The sequence below is a fragment of the Daphnia carinata genome, chromosome 5 (assembly GCF_022539665.2).
Source record: "Daphnia carinata strain CSIRO-1 chromosome 5, CSIRO_AGI_Dcar_HiC_V3, whole genome shotgun sequence".
NCBI lineage: Eukaryota > Metazoa > Arthropoda > Branchiopoda > Diplostraca > Daphniidae > Daphnia > Daphnia carinata.
Window position 1 is genome coordinate 4,309,789 of NC_081335.1, and position 26,665 is coordinate 4,336,453.

The 26,665-nt window shown below is 42.1% G+C and overlaps 3 protein-coding genes and 1 long non-coding RNA gene across 4 annotated transcripts; 3 read left to right on the forward strand and 1 right to left on the reverse strand.

The window, feature by feature from the left end:
• The first annotated feature begins 41 nt into the window (after positions 1-41).
• On the forward strand, positions 42-14,977 carry LOC130696007 (tyrosine-protein phosphatase non-receptor type 13-like). The gene is made up of 15 exons (XM_057519071.2): positions 42-348; positions 4,694-4,848; positions 4,954-5,042; positions 6,290-6,424; positions 8,593-8,679; positions 8,802-8,946; positions 9,284-9,669; positions 10,222-10,311; positions 10,403-10,605; positions 10,684-10,822; positions 10,888-11,103; positions 11,170-11,908; positions 11,984-12,116; positions 12,195-12,316; positions 14,393-14,977. The coding sequence occupies exons 2-15, from the start codon at positions 4,734-4,736 to the stop codon at positions 14,521-14,523; spliced, it is 2,730 nt and encodes a 909-aa protein (XP_057375054.1). The 5' UTR covers positions 42-348; positions 4,694-4,733; the 3' UTR covers positions 14,524-14,977.
• On the reverse strand, positions 1,467-2,610 carry LOC130696023 (uncharacterized). The gene is made up of 4 exons (XR_009002532.1): positions 2,444-2,610; positions 2,308-2,340; positions 2,041-2,205; positions 1,467-1,963 (listed from the first exon to the last, which is right to left on the reverse strand). It is a non-coding gene; the product is annotated as an uncharacterized LOC130696023 (long non-coding RNA).
• Positions 12,762-13,985, forward strand: LOC130696019 (uncharacterized). The gene is made up of 4 exons (XM_057519085.2): positions 12,762-12,855; positions 12,948-13,055; positions 13,139-13,275; positions 13,363-13,985. Exons 1-4 carry the CDS (start codon positions 12,841-12,843, stop codon positions 13,676-13,678), a joined length of 576 nt encoding a protein of 191 aa, XP_057375068.1. The 5' UTR covers positions 12,762-12,840; the 3' UTR covers positions 13,679-13,985.
• A 2,491-nt stretch (positions 14,978-17,468) lies between the features above and the next one.
• LOC130696005 (uncharacterized) lies at positions 17,469-25,819 on the forward strand. Its single transcript, XM_057519069.2, has 11 exons — positions 17,469-18,297; positions 20,616-21,443; positions 21,863-22,128; positions 23,179-23,349; positions 23,420-23,572; positions 23,663-23,835; positions 23,938-24,098; positions 24,164-24,298; positions 24,371-24,918; positions 24,993-25,145; positions 25,212-25,819. The coding sequence occupies exons 1-11, from the start codon at positions 17,676-17,678 to the stop codon at positions 25,311-25,313; spliced, it is 3,312 nt and encodes a 1,103-aa protein (XP_057375052.1). The 5' UTR covers positions 17,469-17,675; the 3' UTR covers positions 25,314-25,819.
• The last annotated feature ends 846 nt before the right edge of the window (positions 25,820-26,665 follow it).

Genomic DNA, 26,665 nt, shown 5'->3' on the forward strand with positions numbered 1-26,665 from the left:
CAGTTAGTTGTTCTACACGCGTCAGACACACGACAGCAACTAACCAGCCTGATGTCTTTATTAGATTGTTTTGAAAGTGAAGCAGAGTAGCAGCGAGTGCATCAGGGGTTAATAGCCCGTTGGGCGTTTGACTCGAGAGGGCGGCGTGACTATTCCAGGTTCAGGTTGACAACCTGTTTTGGATCCCAAATTTTTCTTAAACTCTAACGTCCGAGTGCCTATTGCCAATACTTGTTCTGGTCGTAAAGTTGGTCACCTTGATATATCTCGTTTTTTCGTCTCCTCCCATCTCATATTCATCCACCGAGTTCTCTACCATCAGCATCGTCTGCCAGACTTGTTTTACCGGTAAGAACGAATTAAATAATATGCATTTTTTTTCCCCTCTTTTTTTCTTCAGCATTTAACAAAAAAAAAAAAAATGTCGGGAAGAAAAGAACGTGGTACGACTCCTTTTTTGGTCACGTGGACTTTCCCCCCTTCTCGTTCCAAACGGCTCGCGGCCAACTTGGGGAATATTTCTTCCACTCGAACAGTTTTTGAAGACGTTTACTTCCATCTCAATTTACGAATTTCAGCCAGCCGTTGTAACAATTTCCACTCTCTCTCTCTTTCTCGCGCACGCGTAACTCTCTGTGAGGCCTTGGTTAAGAAATATGAAAAAAAAAACTAAATAGTGGGTCAAGAGGGAGAGTCTGTGCAGCAGCAGCCACTTATTCCCTTATCACAGATTTTTTTTTTCTTTCGTCTCCAGATTTGGGCATGGCAGTTTTTTTAGAATGCCGCACCTTTTCTAATTTATTTTTCATTGCCTTTATAATCCTTCCCTCTAAAGTCAATGACATAACGTATGAGAGATTTCCTCTCTACGTAAATCTTTAAAGCCGTAACGGATTCTCGTTTTTCTTTGTAAATCATTAGACATTTCGAGTGTTGTCACGAGAAAGACAACACTTGAGTTCTTTTAGTGCGTGTGTGTGTCATGTAATCATTATCGGCATTATCATGTGCCCATCATTGTGCTTAGATGCAATGGCGCCACATTTATTTAGAACGAAAACTCGATTTGTTCTTTTCCCGTCCTAATGTTCATGTAAAATAACCTTTTTCGAACGAAATTCGGGGGAATTTTGGTTTGATTTTGTAAATCTATTTTCTTTTCCTTGTCTTTTAAAAAATCGTGTTTTTTTAGTCAACAAAAACAGAGATAAACATTTTAAGGTTGTCGCGTGTTTGCTACCCTCTGCTGGTAGTACTCACGAATTGTCAACACAGTCAAGGTTTTTTCCCAACGTTTTTCTAAATAAGGGGGGGAGGGGGGGAGATGTTCAGCATTTTGTACTCGACTTAAAGGCGATAAATTATCGAACGCTCTCAGCTGTTGTATAGTTCGTTGGCTTTGTGTAACAATCGAATAGAATCCCCAAAATAAAAAAAAAATGGCGCGTCAAACCACAATGCTCAAATCAAGGCTAGTCACTGCATTGTATTTGTTCAACGAGTGAGAAATGTACGAAGCGTCAAAGAGATAAAAGTATTGCTTTGATAATAGGACGCCCTCCCCCCCAAAAAAAATGGCTTACCTGGTCGTAATTACACAACAAATTTTTCTTTTGTTTTTAACCGAAAACAAATGCACCTACCACAAGACGTTACGCTTTGCCAGTGAACAAGCACAGATTTCTCGCATATATTCAAATTAGTGTTATAGGGTGTGTGTTACAAAACGAAAAAAAAAAAGAAAGAAAGAAAGAAAGAAAATGGGTTGGATGATCACGAGTCGAGAAGATGAGGATTCCTTTTCTGCTCAGTTTGCAAATAACGGGTAAATTGCTGCCGGTACCAATCGTCCAAGTAGCGCATGATTTTAATGGAAAAGTAAGCCAAAATGACCACTACCACCGTCACTTTGATCCACAAAGACGATTCTGCCATCCTCCTTTTTTCTTCATCGGCCGGACCCCTGTCATTGCAACAAGCTCTCGTTTTTTGTAAAAAGTAGTGCGCAATAGATCGTCTTGAAAGATGGATGTGACTTACGGCTTGGATTCGTGATGTGAACTGCGTTGCAAATGGGTTTTTTGTTTCAGTCGGAAGACGAGTAGGATTTGAAGAAGTCGATCGATTCCCAAATCCTTGGCAAACCGGTGGTCAACAGTAGGATGATTGCGTTCGTTACGACGAAAAATTGCATCCAGCCTACACCTATTTCCAATTAAAAAAAAGGTCGGTCTTCAAAAACAAACGAGCGCTATACACGTTGCAAATAGTTTATCGCCTTTTTTTTACGCTGGTTTTGCCAATTACCTTCACTGCTCGCCAGCCATGCAGTTAAGCCCCCTGTTTGATCACGAAAATGCAATTGAAAAAAATTAAGTTTTCTTTTTTCTTTTTGGAAAATTTATGACTAACTAATTCATTAACTGGTATGCAAATTCAGTACCTTCGGGCTTGTCGGTTTCGGCCGCCTTTTCCTCTTCTTTGCCTTTGACGCTGTTACTTTCTGTGCTACTACTAACGGCCTTGCTATGCTTCAGCGCGTCTCTTCGGTTGCCCATCACAAATGTCGTACTCGTACCCGTTCCTTATTGAGCAAAACTAACGTGTCTTTCAACTCCACCTACTACGATTTATAGCTTTTCGTTTCTTCAAACAGCAGCCATAGGAAAGCGAACTATTTTTTTTTTTTAAGTTGGATTATCTACTGTTCCCTTCCGTGTTGTTCTAGCAGCAAAGGCTTCGTTTCGTCATCGTTTGGTCGCTAGCTTTTCTCTAATTTAATTTGCTAACTAATCGATATTCGTGTTGAGCTTAACGCTTGACGTCGTCACGTTTTCCTATCGAAAGGGATCGGATAAAAAAAAAAACTCGTATCAAATGTTTTCTTGTTTTCAACTGTTAACGCATCACGTGATCGAATTCGAGGTCCTGTTTCCCGTCGCTGGGTTTTGCCAAAACTTGCGATGAAATACGCGGACCACCTATTGATCAGTCGAGAACCTTATAGAGAAGACGGACAACTTTAAGTCCTTTTTTTCTCTTGTTACTTGTCCGTTTGCAGCCCTTCCTTTTCTTTGCCATCGGAAGCCAACGATTCGTCATCAAGATGAGCTGCCAAAAATGGTTCAGCGAAGCGGCAAAATTCCCTTTCCGTCATCGTTTCGGGTGTAAAACGATCCTAGGGGCCCCGTGTTTATCGTAGCGTAAACGAGCGTTTAAAGGCGGAATGTTTCGTTTTCTTTGATATTTATTAGATGATGTCGTTTTTACTATTCTAGGTCGCTCAATTGCCAAACACACAGAAATGTGCAATACGAATTTTTTTTTTTTTTTTTTCGTTCAATTTCAAAGGATTTTTTTTTCTTCCGGTCCTGTGCAAGTTCGATTTTTCGAGTTGCGATCGGTAATGCGCGTGCGCGGATGTCTTTCGGGCCGGAAAGAGCGGTAGTCATAGTAAAGAGCGAGGAGCGCTAGACGGGCATTGCATCTCAACATTCACATCCGCCAAGTTTTTCTTTTTTACATTTCTCTCTTTGCCTCTTCCATCCGTGATAGATTTTTAGGGTGGTTTTTCTCGCCCCGTTTTATTTGTTTATTTTATTTTATTTTTTTTTTGCCCATCTTTGAATTGTTTGTTGTTCAACATCTAGCCCGTTACGAGTGCGAGCCGATGAGTTCGAAGCCAAAATGCCGACGATGTTGATCATCTTCGATCACGTTTTCCTGCTTTTGCTCCTGTTGGTAGCTCTGTTTTGCGGAGCCTACGGCCGTTTTCGCCCGTCGAAAGTTGTTTCTCTTCCCGACGATAGCAACGTCCAATTAGTGTGAAAACAAAAAAGAAACAAAAATGAATTCGCTGTTGACTTTTGACTTGCTCTTGGTGTTGGTGATTGTCGGCCTCCTGATTGTCACCGTCAGCTGTGCTGTCTTTGAACGACCTCCTGCTCGTTGCCGTTACTACCAGACTAATCGCAACTCGACCGTAAATGAGTCGTCTGTCGGGGCCGTCCAGCTCTGAAAAACAAACAAACAAAAAAACTTAGAAACTCACACACAAGAGTCAATACTCCATTAAGTCCGCCAAGGAGAAAAAAAAAGGCGAGCAGCTCAAGACGAAGAGGGAAAAAAAATAAAATGTGACGGCGCACACACATCGACTTACTTCTTTTGCTTCCTCGTTTTTTTCCCTATATCTCTTCCCAAATTTTATTCGTCTTTATTCTTTTTTTTCTACATGCAAAATGGATTTTTGCCAATGTTATACTGTTGGTTGTGCATGATTTGAAGTCCGTTGGCCCGCATCTCCTTTTTCATGCATCCCGCAAAAAAAAAGGGAATAAAAAAACATTTCTTTTTTTTTTTCTTAACGAAATATGATGATTGAAGAGTGTACCAAAATGTATATAGATGACGAAGATTAAATAACACGGAATAACTAAAATATCGTTAAAACAAAAAAACACAAAAACCGGTTTACCTCAATTTATTCGCGACATCCTGCCGTCATTTATCGCGTTGCAATGGATCTTAAAAGAAATACGTAGAAGTTGCAATAATGGATGGGACGACTTCGGTTCCATCGTACGGGTTTCTCTCGAAAACGAACCGTTTGGTTCTTACTTGTCAACTGAGTTCATTCTGGGTAGCGCATTTTTTTTTTCTTAATGATTTGTTTATTTTTTTCGATTCTAAGAAAACACAAAATAAAAGAAAAGAAAAAGCTGGCGGAGATAATGCTGGTGTCGGCCGAGGAGGTGTTGGACATCAGAGGTTCGCTTCTTCACGTCACCGAAGCTGAGGCCATCTTATTGCAGCTGCTGCGGCAATTAGCATCGTACCAACTTAAAGGTTTCCTCTCTTACTTTATTTTTCATTCAAATTTCCCGCCTCCCCTTTGGGGCAGTCGTTTTTTTTTTTTTTTTTTAACCAAAATGAATCATTTTTGTGAAACAGATTCACGATCGCCGGAAGGAGAACTTCGTCTTAAGCACATCCTATTAGAAGCTTCTGGACAGGTTCAACTTCACAACGACGTTGCCCAAGTGAGTCGCATTTTTTTTTTTTTTTTCGTTTAAATTTTTCGTTTTTTTTTTTTTTAATTCCCGAGATTTATCCCATCCTCCCTTTTCTCGCCCTTTTTGTCGTGAGCCAAACCGGATCGATATTCATGACCCACCCGTTATCGATCTGATTTATCTGCGCTGCTACTCATTTCTCGATATTGTGTCCGACATCTAAAAAAATCTTGAATAATGCATGAAGATGTAAAGGCTCCCTTTTTTTTTTTTTTTTTTTTTTTTTTTGGGTCTCACGACCTGCCTTAGTCGAGAATCGTTGAAGCCAAAACGGGAAATTCGTTAGTAATTATAGTTTAAAAAAAAAAAAAAAAAAAACTCCATCGTTTTTCATAAAGCCAAATTTGAATATCAAAAGGATCAAGATGGAAAGCGAGGCGAGCGCTCGTCGAATTCGAAAGACAAGCGTCGTCTAGTGCGCGGGGCGGGATGGTATATCGTTGTCATGGATTCCCAGCGGCTCGTTCAACCAGAAACATTTGCTGCTAGAGCTTAGTGCACTTTAGTTACACCCAAAAACTTTTGTTACGGTCGTGTTTTTTGTAAGAAGAAGAGAAGAAAAAAAAAGGGAGTTGGGAAATTGACTTGGTTTTTTTTTTTTTTTTTTTTTTTTGCGCGCGTCCGTCAGAATGCGGCCATTTTGATTGTATTTACGAACACGTAGAAAATAGAAAACATGGTCTCTCTCTCTCTTTCGTGGGTTAAAGAACAAAAAAAAACAAAAGGGCAACGCGGGTTGTTGGTCTACCGATAAGCTGGCCCTTTTCGTCGCTGCACGCTTTCTGGTGGGACGGCGATAAAAAAAGCCAAAACTAACGGAATAAATAAATATTATATTTAAAAAACAAAACAAAATAAAGGATAGCCAAAAAAGAAAAAAAGAATCCTTGCTGCGCCTGCTTGATTGCCTCGTTTTCTTGTCTACCCTTCAATATTTGAACGATGGGTTGATAAGAACAAAAACAACAACAAAACGCAGTATGTTTAGATGCGGGAAAATCGTTTGCTACGACCCCTCAAGTCCAGCAGTTTTGAAATATTTAAAAAGCGGCCTTGACGTACCATTTATTTATTTATTATTATTATTTTTTTTTTTTTTTGCCGGGTTTTAAGGCGTCTCACTTTATCGAATCCTATCAACGAATGATTGCTTGTATAGTGGAGAGATTTCGAAGCTTTACAACTTTCTTTTTTATTATTCTTTTTTTACATAGAAACGATGGAACGTTAGCCAACTGGCTCGATTGTTGGCCGGCGCCAGCGTTGGATTCGGAAAGGGCGCGCGGACGGTGCTGCAAAATTTAGCTGATCCCACCATCCGTCCCGTTTCAGCTGATCGCGCAATTCAAGTAAAGTATACGCATCAAAGGCAATTCAATTTATTCTTTTATTCTCGCAAATAGCCAAACACACACACACACACGGTCCCTTGTTGTTACATCCATTTGTTTTCTTTTGCCCTGCCCGAGAGATTGACACAGTCGATTCTTCCTTGAAAAGGTCGTAAAAACAACGAAGTAGAGAGAGAGAAAGAGAGGGGCACTGAAATTTTTGGGGCCATAGTAACAACTTGTTCAAGAAGAAAAATCACGAGGAAAAAAAAAAAAAAGTTTGAAAACTTTTTCAATCGACTAAATGGAACAATAAAAACTGGAAGACCGGGTACAGCATTCCGCAACGGTGATTTTTCTACGGTCGCACTATGACAGGGAGCCATTCGACGTTCGACAATGTCACGATCCTACCGAGAGAAACAAAACCTGATTGGACTTTCTTCAAACGACGTCGATTGAAAAAGAAAAACGCCAAACTTTTGGCCGAGTTCAACTATCCCCCCCCTCCAAAAACAAACGTTAACAAGATTAAATAAGACGAGGTGTTCTTGGTATGTCTTCTTGATAAGAAGAGCGTAGTAGAGCCAAAATTCTATCCCGTCGTATCGAGGGCAGAGCACTCTGCCGATCGATGTTAATCAAAGTCCGTCTAATGGAGACGAGTGGATGGCCAACGTGAATCGATTGAACTGCGCGTCGCCAATGTTTGTTGATTGACGAGATCATTAAATAGATGGTAGAAGTTGTTCTTCTTTACGGGTGGAACAGGCGCAGGGGGGGGGGGGGCATATAGATGTCGGCCACATCTACAAATCTTAGGCTTTTAATCGATGGTCCCCGAACTATGCCCCGATCGGCTTATTGCAATATCTCTTGTTACGTAAGCTACCGATGTATCATTCTGAAATGTATTTTTCCTTTGTTCGCGCTGTAAAAGACGATGAGAAATTGTACAGTCGACAGCAAAAAGAAGAAAAACGGCCATTAGTTTTTTTCTTTGTACAAACGAGTTCCATCCGGTTTGTGCGACCCTTTAAAGGGTCCCCCACCAATCGTTACCTTAAAAAAATTTGTTGGTTGACGACTACGCAATTGTACGCACACAGAGATGCGGGTAGAAAAGTGACTGACCGAGTTCAGCGAAATGGGATGGTTACATTTCTCACGAAGTAACAGAGACACAAAGAAAAAAAGAAAAGAAAAAAAAACCGGGTGTACCGTACACTCCACGAAACGTAACAAACAACAATCTTTTCGGGAAGTTTGACCCCAGTTGACTCGACGAACTGGCAAGGTCTCCGCGTTTTGTCAAATGCGGTTTTAAATTTTCATTCGGAAAGAAACAAAAATGAACGAAACAAAACAACTCAAAAGATCGTGAGAGAAAGACAAGAATATCTTTTAACTATTAAAAATGAAATAAAAAGAGGTTAAAAATTTCTCCATTGTTTTCGCATGACGTCAGTCACGAAAAGAAAAAGGAGGGGAAAGCTGTGGAGAAAATGTCTAATGAAAATTCCTGAAAAAAAAAAAAAAGTCGAAGAAGAGATCTGCTATAACAAACAATCGAGTTCCGGATGGGACGGGCTTTTGGTGCCACAAGTGCCTGCTTGATTTCGATAACATTTTTCGATTATCCGCTCCAACTAGCGTAGGACTTCCCTTTCGATGATTGGAGCTTTTGAAGCTTTGATTTCTTTCCTCTTCTCTTTCTCTTTTTGATATATACATTTGATTCCGGTTGTTTTAGTTGTGTCGCACAACTCGGGCCAAAAAAGTATGGCTCCCTGATGTCAGTTTCCATCCGGGCGTAGCGTGATCGAGTGATCCCATCTCATCACAAGTCTCCAGCTGAGCTCGGGTTCGATAGATTTAACCGGTTATTTTTGGCCTACCAAAAAAGAAAAGGAAAAAAAAAAAAAAAAAAAAAACAATTTGATGATTCACAAACATTTCGGATGCATTTATTCAAACGGAATGTGGTCGTCCATCATTGCATCCAGCCCTTCTCGCCGGATCCTGATTCCATATTCGAAGAAACAGTGAACAGTGCCCACTCATTCGCTGCTGAATTTCCTTTTTTCTTTTTGTTATTTTTTTCTTTTTAAAAAGAAGAAAAACAAGGAAAAAGAAAATACTACTAACCGTGTAAATATGTATTTTCTATTATTCTGCTTTGACAGATTCTCAAACTCAGGATCCAGCCGGCCATTGCTGCCCGCTACGTTGCGGCTTTATACAGTGAAGTGCTGGGCAGTGAAGCTTCCAAGGTAAAAACCGACAATTCTGCCTATACACATTTTGTTTTGTTTTTTTTCCTTATTGCTATTTATTTCTTTATTCAAAAAAAAAAAAAAAAATAATAATAATAAAACAACTGGAACATTGTCAGCGGACGGTGAAAGGGCGGGCCGCTGACAGCCATAGTCACGGTGGAGGCTATTCGTCAACGGAAGACTCTGCCATTTCATCCGAACATTTATCGCGCCATCCGTCTACAGACAGTTTGGACCGTTTAACAATGGCCAACCAGTCGGGTATACTCCATTTGTTTTAGTTTAGTTTTTTGTAATGAGTGTTTGCCAACGTTGTTGTTTCATCCGACGGACTTTATTGATCCATTGTAGACGAATTTATACGGTACCAGCGTATTCTAGTTTCTAACAGCCGCCACATCAAAACGAAGAGAGAAGCCAAAACAAAATGAACAAGTCGATTAAACTCTGAGAGTTCAATCAAGTTGTTAAATTTCCATACTCGACTGGTTTTCTTTAAGTCCTTAATTTTTTTATGAAAAAAGGAAGGAAACGAAAAAGAAGCTCGATTGAACCCTTACGTCTATTTTTATTGTTTTGTTTTCGTTTGAATTATCAGCAAGTACCGGACATGGTACGCCCCAAGAGGCACAGAATTACGGCATCTTTCGTCGGAGGAGGCCCATCCGCTTGGCTCGGTCACGTAGCAGCGCCGGAGATGGCGGAACCACTGGAGCGCTCAAGAACTTGGCCTGGGCAGCCAATGCGGCCATTCAACGCGCTCCGTCCCGCCTTTATCGACTTCACGACCAACCGTCCGCAACGCCTTCCTTGCCGACGGCAACGTTTCAGCCGCGCAAGAGCCAGTCCTTTCGCGATCTGAAAATGTCTCCAGAACGAGAAGATGAACCTTCAACCTATCCCGTTACCTGCTGCGGCCCTGAATTTATCGTCAAAAGTAGCTTACCTCCCTACGTGCTTATATTACCACATCAGCCGAAAAAGGTAGTTCTTGTTTTGTTTTTGTTTTATATATAAAAAAAAAAAACATTTTTAAAATTCCTAAATAGCGATACGCAAATTTATTTTTTTGACGTCCAACAGTTGAAGAAAAACAGGTTTCCATATCGCAATGGAATCGAATTTTTTTTTATGTTGGAATTCAATTCGAGTTTTTAGTCCGAAATGTTCATCCTTCACGAAAGGACACGAGATGTAGAATAGAAATGATTTCTATCATATAAAAACAAAACAAAAGTTGTTTTTAAACTGATGTCCGTAGCACGTTTTTACTGCGAATTGGCATCCAACGTAGCGCAGGTTGGGGTAGTTAAATGACATCAATAAGAAGAAAGACAAAAGAAAAAAGAAAAAATGTGGATACGTGTGCATGTCATTATGCTATCCGGTTATGCGTCAGCCCAAAAGCGTGTAGCTTAATGCCTTTTTTTTTATTATTATTAAAATATGCTTTGAATTTTAGCTATTTCCGTGTAATAAATAAAAAAAAAAAAAAGGAAAAGAAAACACTACCCTCATTTTTACCGTTATACGCAGAAAAGGACGGTGAATATTTTGCATTTGGATGGACGCCGATTACACGTTGAGTGTGACCCGGGTAAAACAAGAATCGATCAACTTCTGCAGGTGACCCACCTTCTGGTGGAATACTTTAAAAACGACTAACTAATTTGAAATATGGAAATGATTCTATCCCTTTTTTTTCAAATTTTTCAAGATGGTGATGGATCATTTTGGAATCGCAGCCAGCGACGCCATTTTTTTCGGACTATCTTCCATTAAAGGCGGCCAATTTATCTTCCCAAGACATGATGACAAGGTGTACAGTTTAGCGCCGGACAATTACAAGCAATTGCCCTATCCCAGTTTTAACGTTTATTTCCGCTTCCGCTTTTACGTCCACTCGGTTTTCGCGTTACAGTAAATTGCAAATGGATTCTGTTTTCAATTTAAAAATCGATATTAACCAATTTCTTTTTTATTTCTTTCCAATTGCAGTAGTCTGGAAAGCGAACATCTGCTCTATCTCCAATTACGCAAAGATCTGCTTGAGCAACGATGGGTTATGGACCCCATGGAAGAAATGGGCTTAGCCGCTTTAGCATTGACGATAGAATTTGGAACATACAATCCTAAAGTAAATAATCGTGCCTTTTTTTTTCAAATGATTTTTCGAAATTTTAAATCATTTCTGGCAATTAGATCCACGGAGTTGGAGGATCCTACTTCCACGTTGATCATTACCTGAGTCCTGGAACTCAGCAGAGTGTTAAGGGTGGTGAATTGGCTGCTCAGGCACTGGAGCGTCTACACGGGCGCATTCCTAAACTGCTGGAAAGACGAGTGGTTGAATGCAATTTCGTCAAACGGATTATGCAAACGCAGTCGTACGGATATCACCACGTGCACGTCATCGAGGTTTGGCGTCATCTTTGCGTTAAGGATAAGCACAGCTCTCTATTTTAATGAGTTTCTTCTTTGTAGGATGACGGATTGAGGACCACTCCGCTCAACTTGCTCGTGGGATTGGAAGGACTCAAATTAGTTCCTCACGCCACGTCGACTTCGTTTGGTACACCGTGCAAACACGTCAACTTGTACTGGGAAGATATTAAGACGCTGACACACTCTAAACACCACATCGTGCTGACATCCGGCACGGGTTCGCTCATCCGCAAACGACGTCTGTGCGTCGGGACGTCTCGAATTCGAAACACGTTCGACTTGTTGATTTCCCACCAAAAGATGGCGCTGACGTTGAAAAAACGTAAAATGCTTATCAGACCGGAATCCGCCACGCTACCGAAACTGCGTCACAACAGACCCGCCAGTTTTATCGAACCTGTCAAAACGCCGACGGAACCCATCAAAACATTGTCGAGCTCGACACTTCCACGTCCGTCAAACGCCGTCCGTATCTACGTGCCTTTTGGGCGTGTCGAAAAGCGACTCGAACCAGATGTCACGAGCCGGCCGATTGACGTCAAATCGAACGTCCCTTCGCCGGAACCCGTTTCGGTGACGTCACCAGAATCCTCTCAATACTCTACGCTGAGTTCGCTTTCCGAATCGACCATCCCCACGAGCCCTCGCAAAAGCACTCTGGTGCGGATGGGCACCAAGATATCGTCTGACGCTCTCATCCGTGAGAAAATGCGCCTTCAAGAGGTCAGCTTTAGCGAACGCATCGCTTCTGGCGATCCTTCTGGGGCGTACGTTGTCGGTAAAATTCCGATACGGTGTGACTCCTCGTGCTCATTTCATTTATATTTACCGTTCCCTTTTTTTTTTCCGCCAGACACCAGCGTTAAATCGGAGGATGAATCGCTCGTCTTTGACGCCCACGAGAGCATATCGCAATCATTGTCGGAACGATTTAATCGTTTACCTTATCTTCCATCACCGCCTCAACAACCCGGAGTCACCGTCAGGTATACCATACGAAACTGGGAATTTTTGTTTTTTGTTTTAAATTTAAATTAATCATTTTCAATCATTTTTATGGTTAGATTTTCAAAGGATCCTGATGGCTCTCTGGGCATTTTGATTGCCCGTGGTGTCCGCGGCGGTATCTATCTTATGGGACTGACGCCCAACGGTGCCGCTCATCGCCAGACATCACTAAAACCAGGTAAGCAAAATTAAGAAAACTCTTTTACGCTAATCCTTCAAAAGGTGGGTGGGGGGGGGATAAGAGCAGATGTCTGTCATTAAATGATTGACAGCTCGACACTTTCTCTCGTCTTTTGCGGCCTTCCACATTATCGAGGTCATCACACAATGTTTCGTCCCTTCTTTTATCATTTCTTATTTTTCGTTGGACGAAGCAAAAGAAAGGGTCGCATTGCTAAGTCAGCGAAAAATTCTAAAATGAGTTGGCTCGTTGAATGCGATCGCGTCCGTTTTATGGGCGATGTACGGATTATCAAAAATGCGTTATTTGTTAAGAAAAGTGGGGGGGGGGGCTGCTTCCGTCTGACCTTGCTTTCACCAGCAAACATTTTTATTCGATAAATTTGAAAGAAGAATAAAAAAAAACCTTTCACCCCCGCGTCCGCTATATAAGACGATCTCGTTCGTTTAGTTTTAGTCAGAATTCACCCTGCTTCCGAACAAGTTCAGATTTATTTTTTCAGCCGATTCATTTTGAGAAAAATGGTTTCTTTAAAGGTACGTCGAAACGAAAAAAATGCAGATTATTTTAAGTTTTTCCTTTAAAAAAAAAAAAATATCCGTTGGGCTCCGTCGTGTACACGTTGTAGGTTATTGTTTTACTGGCAATGGTGTCCCGATCACTAGCGCAGCCTGTTGGCAGTTTGCCGCGAAACTCGAAGGAGCGAGCCGCGCCCAAGGAGGAACCGGTTGTACCCGTAAATCACGATTACCATAAATTTCTTTATTATTTTCACTGTAGTCTGCGCACATATACGAGACGTTTGTTTATCTTCTTTAGCGCGATTATGCTTTCAACTATGACATTCAAGATGGTTTCGTCGGCATGACTCACGCCCGCAGTGAAGTCCAACGTAACGGAGTGATCAAAGGATTCTATCGTTACAGTCGCCCCGACGGAGTCCTTGTCACTGTCACGTAATATCATAATTCTCAAAAGAAAAAGATTTTTCCAACGCCAAGACTGACATTCAACAACAACGAAATTCCAATCTGTTTACATAGTTACACGGCTGATGAAACTGGTTTTCATCCTGTCATCACGGAAGAAAAAGCACCCAATTTGAGGTCATCCAGCGCTGTTCATACGATGTATTCATCAGATAATGCGGAACTGATCAAAATTACGCTGACCGAAGACGATGCTCAATTGGCTCGTCAAAAATCGGAGGCTGCACTGGTGGCCACCACGTCCCAACCTGGTCCTAGAGTTCAGCAGGATTCTCAGAATTCTGATAGGCAGATCGTATCACGATCCGAATCCATTTCGCAGCCACAGGATCAGCAGATTGCTCGTTGGTCCAGAATGATCAATCCTTAAACTGTTGTCTCTGCTGTCAACTCGCAAAGGCGCTGTAATTAAAAAAAAAAAAAAAAAACGATGAGGTATTGTTTCTTGTCGCTAGATGGCAGCTACGACTAATCTTCTCTCAGGCAAAAAAAAAAAAAAAAAATCTCATTCCAGTTCGCCGATAACCCCCGCATTTTGTCTACTTTGTCAGTTCCTTAATCTTTTACATTGTAGTCGTGAACCACGAGATATCTCTATCTTTCTTCGACATTTCGAATTTTTTTATTTGCAAATCTCTCCGATGAAATAAACAGTTCATTAGCAGGAGAAAAACAAGTTTCCCTCGCATAATTAGTTTCTTTTTTCTTTTGCATTGTTGAAAGTCGGGGCGTTGCCCTGTTTCGTTCGTGCAAAATGAAAATAGATAAGACTTCGAGGAAGAGCTTCGTGTTATGCTCGATTTTTAAATTGACTTTTACCTTTTTATCTAGTGCATTCTGGTACATTCTTGAAGATGTTCCACAAGCAAATGCGAAATCACGTTGACAGCGAAGTCACGCTGTCAATTTTGAGAGCTGACATCTTTCTAAAATTAATCGGTCGCACACACTGTGCCTAATGTGTTAGAGCAATGCGTTACGCTGGCGACCGATTCCCTGCCTTGTTTTCAAATAAATTTTTTGATTAAAATAATCAATTCACTTGAATGATGGATGACTTTTCGTCTCTTGTGTTTCCGTGCAGGTGATCGTATCTTATCCGTCAACGGACTCGACTGTGACGAATTGGACTACGACCAGGTGATTGATCAGATGCGCCGTATACCTCGTGACGTCGAACTGCTCGTCCTCCATCGTTCCGATGCAGCGAATTGAACAATAGAATGACGTTCCTCCCTTTGAAAATAAAGAAGAAAAAAAAACTCATCCGCAATGCAATCTGGCCTTGAAATCTTTCCGGATTCGGAAAAAGAATAACAAAACAAAACCAACCCAAATGGGCGCATTTGTCTACCTCGTCTTCTTCGACAACGACAATCAGATATCAAGCGGAATTTTCTCAGCACCGCCCAAAACATGCGCCTTATAAAGAAAAACGGAATCCTTGACGATCCAAATCTTTTCTTCCATCAACAACCATGACAATCACGTCAATCGGTGAGCAATTCTTTTATCTGTCAAATGTTTCTTTTTCGCCAAAAACGAAAAAAAAAGAATAAATAAAATGTTACTTTATTTTACCTGTTTGATCCTCCGACCCACCTCATAAGAGTTCGATGATTATATTGTTGCGTTTATGGTATTATTTCACAATGTACATGTTTTGCAAATAAAAATTCATTTTTCTTCAAAATATCAAGTCCGTTGCCTTCTCTATTTTTTTCCCTTTGGGTTGAATACCTTTTGTTCCAGTTTGTCCAACACCCCCATGTCTAATGAGGACATTGGCAAACGGCCATAGTTACAAAGTGTGTACACGAGTTGGAGTCCCGATGTTGAATGCATTTTCATTACGTTTTGTTTTCTTGGCGTCGGTCAAAGAGATGAAGCCAAGTAGTCGCGACGAAGAAATGGATCTTTGACAGCTGGAGCATGTCCAGCAGCGACATCCAGTATTCCCACGTTGAGTAACGTGTGAAAGAATCGGGCGTGTTCTTCTGTTGTATTTTTGCAGCGAGAAAACTATCCAGACCAGCAGAAAACCGCAACCGGATCAGTTAAAAGAATTTTCGTGCAACAAAACAGCAACAGCAGGGATCGGGTAAAACGACTGGCCAAAGGCGATAAATGTGTCCTACATGAGAATGGCGGTTTAACCACCATTCCGTATGAATTACTAGCGTAACCTGCATCGATCATTTTCTACTGGAGCCGGATGACCGGTTTCATTAAGTTGCCCGTAAACATTCAATCGTCACGGTGACCGCAACGCATTATGATAGTTGAACGACATAACGGAACGAGTCTCGTTCGTGTCACGCTTCGTTTACTGTTTTACCCCAACTACTACCTAGCAAGGGAAAAAAAGAGATCCAATAAATAACTTGACTTGATTTGAGTGTTTACTTATCAACGTTACCAACCGAAGGAAAAAAAACTCATCAGATTTTGATGTTGTTCGCTCAAGTGTTTCGCCTTTGTGTAAAGTCAACACGCGAAGAGGTGGGTCTTGTCGGTGTGCAGACGAGGGCGTCATCCATTGAGTCGGTCGTCTCTCTTTCTCGTTTAATTCGAGTTTTCTTTTCTTTTTCTTGTTTCTTTCTCTTGCCATTCACATTAGTGATGAAGTCCAAGTCGTAAATATTCGACGATTTTATGGCTTGAAGCAATTCGTCGTGGTATTAGCAAGTATAAATAGCGGCCCAAAACCAGTTGTTGCCATGCCCCATCTTTTCCTACGAACAAAATGTTTGGCAAAAAACAAAACATTCCTCCCCGTTTTTGAAACAATTTGCGTTCTGTTTATCAAATTGATTTCAAGCGCGAAGCATGAGAGGAATTTGGCTATGTACACAAGGCCAGTATATTGTTTTATTGTTTGCCTAATGTGTTTGCGTCTCCAACACAAAGCACATGAACTGTACGTAGGCAGACATTTGCGGGGTTGTTGTTGTTCGTAGTTCGCTACGCCACCGCAAAAGAAAACGCCAACGGCCTGAAGCTGGAGCGAAAATGTATACCATGGCTATACGCCCAAAATCCTTATGTGATGGTGACGGAATCGAAACCCAAGAAATACCCAAAGGCGAAACTTTATTTTGCTTTTATTTTATTACCATTTTCTTTTCTTCTTCAATTCTGAGCTTCGTTCGTTTGTGACCATAGCAGCAAGACTTTCGCCCAACATTCGAGCAGCGATTCTCTTTCTACGGTTCCCTCTCTGCGCGCTCTTTTTGTTAATGTAATTTTCTTTTACCTTCTACAAAAGGCATACAAGGCCGCGAAACCAGGTCATCGTCATTCTATTTCCTTCTCATTTATTTCCTCGTCATATTGCCATTGACAGAACAAAAAAAAAGCGTAACGATAAATATTGACAATGAAATCGATAGTTTGCAACAGCTGCTTTTTCATCACCCCTTCTCCCTTTCATCCTCCCCCCCCCCCTCTTTTATGAAACATCGTGGCGTCTGCTAACTATTAGTTCATCCTCTCTCTCCCCCCATATTGCTTAACAGCATGGCTGTCTCTTCTTTTTAACTGTTACACAGTTTCTAGCTAGTTTGACTATATTTTCCAAAATGGCATCATTTTGGGAATGATTTGGCTGAATGCCAATTGCCAGAGGCTGGTAGCACAGCGTTGCGTGCCTGTTGTGTGTGTGTGTGTGTACATGTTGCGTGCGGTATTCCCCACCTAGTTCTCTCATCGGGGTGCAGCAGCCCGGAGCCTCAAAAGTGTTTTCGGGGGTCGCAACAAACAGCCGTCCAGACACGAGCCTGACGTTGTTCATAGCGGTTCACGCTGGTTGCACTGGAACGTGTGTTTTGCCTTCCTTTTTTTTTCTCCTTCTTCGTGGTAACTCATCTCTAAGTATTGCACATTGTTGAAACTCTTCGAAAATGTTTGTGCTCAAGTGAAAGAATACCACCCAACAAATAAGTTTTGGAATGATTTGAATGTGACTCGTGTTTTCGTTTCCAGATATTTTTTTTTTTTTTAGTTCACGACAAAAACAGTGACTCGTGTGTGTGTGTGTTCTAAATTTGTACCGCTGCAGCTGCAACTTTCGACCCTCTACTCGTCGAAAATCCATCGGCCACCATTTTTATTTTGTGTCTTTTCTGCATTTACCTCGCCGTTGCAGCGGACGGTTCATTAATAGCTGATGGGCTTTTGATTACTCACGATCTTTCATCGATGATTACCCATCATGAAAGTTTCCACCATTTTTGAATGCATGTGGATTCAATGTCTGACTGTGTGAATTGTGAATGACAACGAGTTACGCACGGAAATTTTATTATCAAGTGAAACTTTATCGGGCTATTGTTTCTCAAAATAATTAAATAAAAAGAAAAGGCGATATGGCTGCCAGTGGCAAAACGGGTTCGGCCCTTGCTTCGACTGGCAAGATCGTCAAACCGGGTCAAACTCGTCCAACCAGTGTCACCTCGCAATCTTCTAGAAGGGCGCAGACGACGCTGACGTCAGCGTCGCGACGTAATGGCGCATCAGCACCCGTACTGCAATCGCGGAAGTCCAGCCTAGTGTCTACCACCTCAACTACATCCGTCAACAGCAGTAGTCAGCAGAGAGGCTTGAAACTTCGTCCTCACAATCAATCCGTCTTGCCTGTTCTTTGTGTCTACTCGGACCAAAATCAGCTGGTTCGCAAGGAACAATTTCGCGCCCCAGCTCCTGCTTCAAATCAAGCCAAAGTTCAAACCAGGCACAACAACGAGAACGTCCAAGCTCCCCGCTCATCCGTCCCCAGCAACTCATCCGGTAGCCAGATTCCGGTAGCAACGCAGGCCAGGGCCATTCATATGAAATCGACGATTTCATCGACTGCTCGTGTGGGCAACGCCAACAACAACAGCATCAGTAATAATGGGGCCAAACGCTCCAAAATGACCGTTCCGCGTTCCAATACAATGAAGGTCCCGCAGCCCGTTGCAGCGCCGCCGTCAAACAATAAAAGCAAAGGTAAAAGCAAGAAAAAAAAAAGCGGAAGAAAAGAAATTAGGTAAATTCAAGGTTTTTGCAATTCTCCCTGCCGCTAGATGGCAATGAGGCGAGTGAATAACCCCTAGGGCAATGTCATGGAGGTAGAGGAGGAATTTCGGGTCTTTTGGGGTAAGAAAAAAAAAGGAATTTTTTTTATTCCAATCCCCCTTGGGGGTAGCCATGACAACAGACCAAGGTCGTATGTTTGTGCGGCGTGGAATGTGTCGTTTTTCGATATAGAAAAAGCGCCCACATTTTAGCCAGTCGGTGCGAGTCATTCTCTCTCATCTCTCCAAGCCAGGGAAAATTATTACTCTTCAGTTTGTGGTCTGTTTGTGGTGGCGGTGCTTCTTTTCTCGTCGACATTTGCGTTTGTTTATTTCGGAAGCACGCTATTTTATTCGTTTCGATTCACTCACCGGGATCAGTAGTGTGTGCTTGACTGAGTTTTCGTACTCACCATTTTTTTGTTTCCCTTCTCTTTCCCCCCCGGAAATCCACAAGTGGGTGCCATTCTTTCGTACTGTCGTCCTTAGCCCCCCCATCAATTATTGGATTTCCGCTTCGGCTTCCCTCCTAATCAAGTGAGTTAATTGTGCACATTTGCCTCTTTCTTTCCTTCAACGTTAAACGTAATTATTTCGTCTGCCGCATAGATATAGAATCTGTTAAAGAATGAATGTAATTTTAAGCATCGAAACGTTTCGAAGGAGGGGGAAGGGTTTGGGAAAATGAACATTAAAGAAAACGAGTATCTTTTTGTCCTAATGTTGGTGTTAGTTTCTCATTCCGACGTAGGTGGAAATGAGGGGCGTATGCAGCGCGGCGACGGCTGACAGCAACAACATTCAACGAGATGAGAAAACGAACGAAAGAGAGGGGAGGGTGTGAATGTTTTCACAGTCACGCATCGACATTTTTCTCGACTTGCACCATCCAGCCATGTTTTCACAACAACAAAATATTCTTCTTTTTTTTGGTTTTTCACCTTTACGTAATGGCTTCGTCGTGAGTCATTGTATCATAGAAAATAGGTCTTTTTTCATGGTTGACCGCTAGATGGCATCATGAGTATAACTATTACGCCAAAACAAAATAAAAAACTATTATTATTTTGATGTTTCCTGTGCGGTTCGATGGAATAACACAAAACTACCGCTTCGGGCTACAGGAATTCAGTCTTCGCCTGTTTTTTGTGCTACCCAGAAAGATGTTTTTGTTGACTTTGCCTACGGGTCTTTTGATTTGTTGTGGCTTACGCATCGTATCATTCGTATAGAAAAGAGGTAAAAAAAAAAACGTTACGGAAAATCCGGTCTGCTCTGCTTTCGCACAGAAAAACAAAACTCGCATGTCACGCGGGGTTATTTTTTTACGGTGTATTGGCATCAAGGTTTTCCAGTTACTTTCATTTTTCTTTTTACCCATAACATTAACTCTACGTTGCGTTGGAAGAGGCACAGGAACGTGTTTTGATTTTGCCGTATCATTCGAATTTAGGTTTGTCATTGTTAGTTGGGGGGGGGGGGCCTCAAGGATGTATTGCCCAAGAATCTCTTGGCAATCGATTGCAACTTTGCAAGTGGTTTTGTTTTTCCCCTTTCTTTTTCCGAGAGCCATGTTATGTAATGCCCCCGGCGGAGTTCAATGATGCGACAGAGCAACGTCAGTTACGATCTCGTCGATGACTTGATGAGGCCAACACCCGTACCTGGTGGGCGACCACCAAATAGCCGTTACATTTCAATCCCTTCATGCATGGATAAATCAATTCTTTCTACTACTGATTTAGCTTTTTCGTTTCATGTGAAACAAAACCAGGATCATAAGCCTATCATCAACTAAGGCCAATCAATCTGATCAGCCAAACCGAAATGTGTGATCTAAAGAGAGTCGAGAGAGAAGAAAAAAAAGGACGAAATAGTTTTGATTTGCTTTCTAGGTTACGTCGTTTCTATTTCGAGCCCACCCTACCTAAAGAAGTGAAAGTTGTTAGCCCGTGCGTTCGCCCTGGCGACAACCTGGAACTGTCAGCCTTTGTGAAGAAGGGGGAATGTTAAAATCAGAATCGTTTTTGTTTTCTTTGATTGGGTGGTTTGAGGAATAAAAAAAGGATATACAGATGGAAAGGAAAGAGAAAGCCATGATATTGTTATATGGTTGAAATTGGCACGTTTATCTATTGTAAAATATCGTTACTTACCTTTGTTCCATCTTTTTCAAAAGCTTATCTCGTTCGTTATTTTTTTTTAGCACACTCACTCAACGGTTTTTATTTTTCAATTTTGTTTTGACAGGAATTGAGAAAGTGAATCGACGCCGGAATGAGAAGAGCGTTCCGCCGCTTCAATCCCGTAAAGCGGAAATGACAAGTGGCGTCTCCTCTTCCTCTGTTGGACCGAACCAAAACAAACCGACGGCCAATCCCCAGCTTCCTGGCTTGTCGGGCGCCCGTCCAACTACCACTAGCAGTAGTACTAGTAGTATTGCCGACGGGTCGGTGCGTGGTTCAGTTGCCGCTCAGCCTGCCTGTCGAGTGGAGTCGACCAACAACGTGCTCCCGTTGGCTCAGCGTCCTTCAACCGTTACTTCTCTACCTTGCAACGCTAGCAAGAAAGTGACAAGCGCACGGAACCATTCCAAACCGGCTCGCATCTCCACAAGCTGCGTTTTTGCTCCGCCTCGTCCCTTTCACTCGTCCGTTCGTGCGCTGGTGGCAGATAACCCCGACCCCAAACTCGACGAGTCTCAAGGATCGCCAGCCGTCGTCGCCAACCATCATGGCCCGCTACTTGTGGATGGCGCCGTCGCTGCCGGACTAGCCGACGCCACCGATACGTCTTCAGTCTGTGACAGAGACACTAATTACGTCGTGTTTGACTATCCTGAAGCTTTGAAGGAACCGGATCATTACAGTCAAGTGGTTGTGGGCGAACGAGAAGAAGAGGTTAAAGAGTCACCGCTGTTAAATCAACAAGATCACGACGTCATGGGCACTTACCCGGATACAGTCGGATACAGTTCCGAAAAATCGACCGATGACGCCAGCTCTGCTGCTGACGTTCCACAGCAACACGCGAAAGAAGATGATCTCCTCGATGACTTCTTTAAATTTGTTTCCAACGGTACGTGACACACTTTGCATACCTGTACGTTTGTTCTTCTTTCCCCGTTAACGTCTTTTTTATTTTTTTAGAATTTCAATTTGTCTTTTTTTTTTTTTTTCAATTTCTCGCTTTCTGCGTGAGGTGCATTCAATGCGGGTCCAATGACGTATCTCTCGTGACGTTCGCTTTTATTTTTTCGTGTCTTTTGTGGTTTTTACGATGAAAGTCTTGTCGGGTTTGAGGCGGATTTCCCGTCGTCACATGAAGTTCCGACGACAGCAAAAAACGGAAGATATGACGGCACCCCCCCCCCCCCCCCCCCCCAAGACATGAAATTGCATTAATGCATACCGCTATTGTTTTCATAATTCATTTTTCTCATCGAAAAAAATGTCTTATGTTTTCATTTCCTCGTTTTCTTTTTTTTTGTTCAATAGAAAACCTGAGAAAAGTGACGGTTGTGAAGACAGTTCAAGGCCTGGGTCTGAGCGTGACTGGAGGCGTCGCCTCCTCTGCAATAGGCACAGCGGGATTTTCACCGCCATCGACGCTCGACGCAGCCTTTGTCGCATGTTCCTGGCCAGGATTGATTCGTATCAAAAAGATCTTTCTCCACGGAGCCGCCTGGCAAACGGGTCAGCTGGCTGTCGGTGATGTTTTGTTGGCCGCCAATGGGCAGCCGCTTACCGGCTGCACCAACTATGTAAGTCTCTTTCTCTCTCGCAACTTATTTTTAATTCTACATGGCTTCTTTTTGAAATCGTATTATCCACCTGGCATTAGGAAGTCGTTTTGAGGTGAGGGGGAAGAAAAAAAAATGAGACCCTACAGGGATATATTTTTTTTTTTTGTTATTCATTAACCTTTTTTTTATTAATGGGAACCTGTCCATCACGCACTTAGGATTGAAGGTCAAAACACAATCTATTCCGCAATGGTCACCTTCAAATAGGGTACATTGTCCCAGGAATCAATTTATCTGATTTCCCTTTAAACAGTTCTCGGGATTCTCTCGTACACTTTTCGTTTCAAAAATTAGGGATTACGAAATAACAAGATTGGGCAGATAAGAATCTGTATGTTTTTTCTCTAGAATTTTTTCTTTTGTTTCAAGACTCGTTTGCGGAAGAATTTCAAGTCTTCAACTGAAATAATGATGATCTGACTGTATAATAGTTAATGGCAAGACCGCGAAGAGTGTCTTACCTCTACTTTTGATAATGAGGGCGCATTTCGTGTCTCACGGCTCAGACAGCGAAGGTCATGTCTGTTGCGAGGAGGACGGAAAAATAAAATGCCGTGTACCATTTTTTTTTATTCTGTGGCGACCGGATACGCCTTCAGCCTCGAGGCGATCCGTCAAAGAGACTGTAACGCAGCACACCCTGCGGGTCGTGATGAATCCGGTGTGTGTGTGTGCGTTCGCATTGTTCTTTTTCCTCTAGCGAAACCCCCATTTTTTATTTCGTGCTGACGCATTCAAAGGGGGAGGTAATATCAGAACGACCCCAAAAAAAGGGCCAGCATATGATAAATCATTGAACAGAAGGGCACTGAACGGCCATTTTTTGTTTCCTACCGTCCGTATCAGGCAGTCGTTTGAATATGATTATGTTCAACCAAGAAGAAACATGCTCAGAGCATGACTGATCATCTGTCCGTGTTGTAATAACATCGTCTTTATTTTTTTTTTTTGCATGAAATCTAAATGACTTTGATTTTTGAAACTTAATTTTATGTTTTCTCATTACAGGAAGCCTTGGAGGTGTTGCGCTGTTCGCCGCGTGAGACTCACCTTTTGGTGTGTCGCATCCCGTCTGAAACGGCAGAGAAGATGGGCATTCACCCTCCCGAGACGCCCACAGCCTCATACTCTAGTCATACTAACTGGCTCTCACCTGTGTTGACTCTCAGCACGCTAGGCGTAAGTGGCTCACCAACATTTCGTTTGAATAATTTTCCTATTATTATTATTTTTTTTTCCCCCTCTACAGGAATTTGAAATTAGCATGACCAAAGTGAATGGCAGCTTGGGCTTTACTTTGCGGAAAGAAGATGAAAGCATTTTGGGACATTATGTTCGCTCGCTGGTGAAAGAACCTGCCATTTCTGACGGGCGTATCAGTCCAGGAGATAAGATTATCAGCGTAAGTATTTTTCTCGCCACTTTTCGCATTGTTGGCTAGTATATACGAAAATCTAACCCGATGACACACGCGCTAAAAACTCGATAACAGGTGAATGGAGTAAACATGTCGGAAATGAGCCACGCTGAAGCGGTTGCGTTTCTACGTCGATGCCCGGACTCGGTCACGATACGGCTGTTCCGTGACTCGGCCGTTACGCCGCTTTCACCATTATCGCCAACCGAGCCAGAATCGGGATTGAACCGACCTCGCCCACTCCTCAGGTGTGTTTTGATATACTTTTGCCAACCGCTTCTTTGTTGGGGAAAATGTAAAAGTGTTCTATTTTATTTAACGAAAAACATTTGTGGACGTTCTGGTTGCAGACAAGAAGCGCAAGACTTGCTTCACGATTTAGCAGTGCGCAAGCAAGGTGGTTCACGAGGTGGTTCACCAGCTCCGGCTCTATCTGGCTCTCCTTGCTCACCCCGTCGTCGTCGACTGACAAAAACACCAAGCCCCGATTTAGCAACGGTCGTCAAAGATAGTAAGTTGTTTTTTTTGTTGTTTTTTTTTTGTTGTAGAAGTATTAAATGAATCGTTTTATTCAAGGATTCGGATCGCCATCTTCTCATAAAGACAGTTGCTGCAGTCTCCCTCCCAATTTCACAACGTCGCCGCCTATGAGCCCTCTACCTGAAATGGACATGGAACGCGATGCTATGGCTAATAGTCTAGATCTCACGGGTAAAACAATTGTTCTCTTTGTAGACGTGTCAGCAAATTTATAAAATGAAATGTGATTTTTTTTTTTTATAGATTCAAATTCAGCATCGTTCCACACCCCTTCAGGAACGACCAGAGCGTCGCGACCGGATTTTCTCGACCTCAGCAATTCGCTGGTGAAGAAGCAACGATTCATGTTCACGCCACCCAACGATCATCCACCGTCGGGTTTCGAAGAACGTCAAGCGGGTGATGGGCAACCCGAACCGCCAGTTCTCGACCAGGTCGAACTGGAGATCTCAGAGTACCTCACCCCGAATCGAATGGCCGATTCGATCCTTGACAATTGCTCTAGAAAGAGCTTCAGTGGATCGTTTTGTATACGAGACGATTCAGTAACTGACCATCCGGCCATGGGCAGTGTATTGGAGGAGACAATGGATGAAGAATTTGTCTCTTTCCAATCGAATTCGACAATGGAGCGGTACGCACCGCAGGGGCTGTCTGATCACGATCTCAGTAACCGCTTCCCTCTTTGCGACAACTCCGGAGCCAATCGTGGAAAAGACGGTCTGGTGAAATGGAAAGGCATCGTTCTTACGCCGGACGAAGAATATGCCGAAGAAGCTCATCTGGGATTGGTAAAATAATTTCACAAGTATTTTAATTTAAGACCTGAATTAATCTTTTTATTTTTTCGTTTTGTCCCAACCAGATCCAAACGATTGAACTTAACAAGGGATGGAACAGTCGTTTGGGATTTAGCGTAGGTCACGATAATGACGGGCAACTTGTAATCAGCGCTATTTACGATGAAAGTGTTGCAGCTAAAGACGGTCGATTGAAAGTTGGAGATCACGTCTTACGGGTACATATCATCGCCATTTGAAACCAAATCTTTTTCATTCTTTTAACGTGTTTCCTTTGTGTTTAGGTCAATGGCGAGAAACTTGAAGGTTGTCCGAAAGATTACGTTATCGATATTCTGCGTAAAACGAGAGGTCCAGTTGCTATTACCGTCCGCAAAATTGCTTAAGAGACGATTCTTCTTTTCTCAAATGTCCCTCTCGTCTTCATATTTCGTTCTCTTTTGTCCCGTCCGCGTGCCAATTTACCTACCAAATACTGTCTGGAAAAAAAAATAAGCAATGTACTAATCATGCAAATGATAGATCTTATACCGGCATCCAACTCTTTTTCGTGTGTAAAGCCAACCCTTCTCTTCTCGTTTTACCAAATAGCCTCCAAGGTTTGTCGCACACTTAATTTAGTGCCATTACATAATCCCTGATAAATAGTCCTTAGCGCCGTAAGCGTATCGGCTGTGGCCTTAAAGAGTGTATATGGTTTGTGTGCCTGTACAAAGCAGTTACTAACTTAATGTAATGATCACAAGATGTCGAACCGGTTTTAATAAAAGTTTTCTACGAACATTTTACTTAAGTGTTGTGCATAGTCATCCTTTCTGCTCCCTTCGCTTTTTATGACGAAATTTATTATATATTTCTTGTTGAACGAAATAAAATGTTTAGTTGAAGATCATCTTTTTCGTTTTTTTTTTCTTAATTAGAATTTAGACAAAAGTTAGTTTGTAAGTTTAACTTTAAAGAACTGCAACAAATTCCACTATCCAGTTGTTCCTACTGTACTTTTTATGTACTTGTATTCGAAACCTGTTGAACTAGTTCATTTGTTCTGTCAAAATTTCCCAATCGAGTAGCATCTACACATTCTCAGGACTTAATGACGTTGTTCTGCGATTTTTCAGTCGTCCGTCACAATTCATTAGATAACATTTGAATTCATCGTTAGTTTTGTTTACGTGCTCGTCGGTAAAGCAGACGTTATTCAACGTTATTCTACGCAGTTTTCTTTCAATACGTCATCCTCATTAGAGGTTGTTGGTCCAGAAATCTAAACTGAACCGAACGTGCTGTTCAAGATTCCACGAATGTTTCACTCGTCAACCTGTTTTCTTATTAAAAAGTTTGGACTCGCCTAAACCAGCTATTTGTTCTTCGATCCGTTCTGCACGAGCGTAATGTGAAATCCTCAATATATCGATTTCTTTGACAGAAATTTGTTCCATGAATAGAGTCGTCTGCTCTCTATTCCTGATGTAAGCCTTTTTTATTTTTTTTACATTTCAAACGTGCTCGTAAATATAAAGAAAATCACGAATTTTTTATTCATGTGCATGCGGTGCAAGAACAATGCCCCACCACGTGCCGTGAAGCAAAGTGGGGAGAGGCAAATAAAAAAAACTTGTTTCTCTTCCCTCCCACCATTGTCCACCTCGCCTTTGCTGAGGGCATGGCATTGGATTTGGCCGTTGAATTATCACTTTGGCGAGAACTACAGTATGAGGTGATGTAATTGCATAATTTA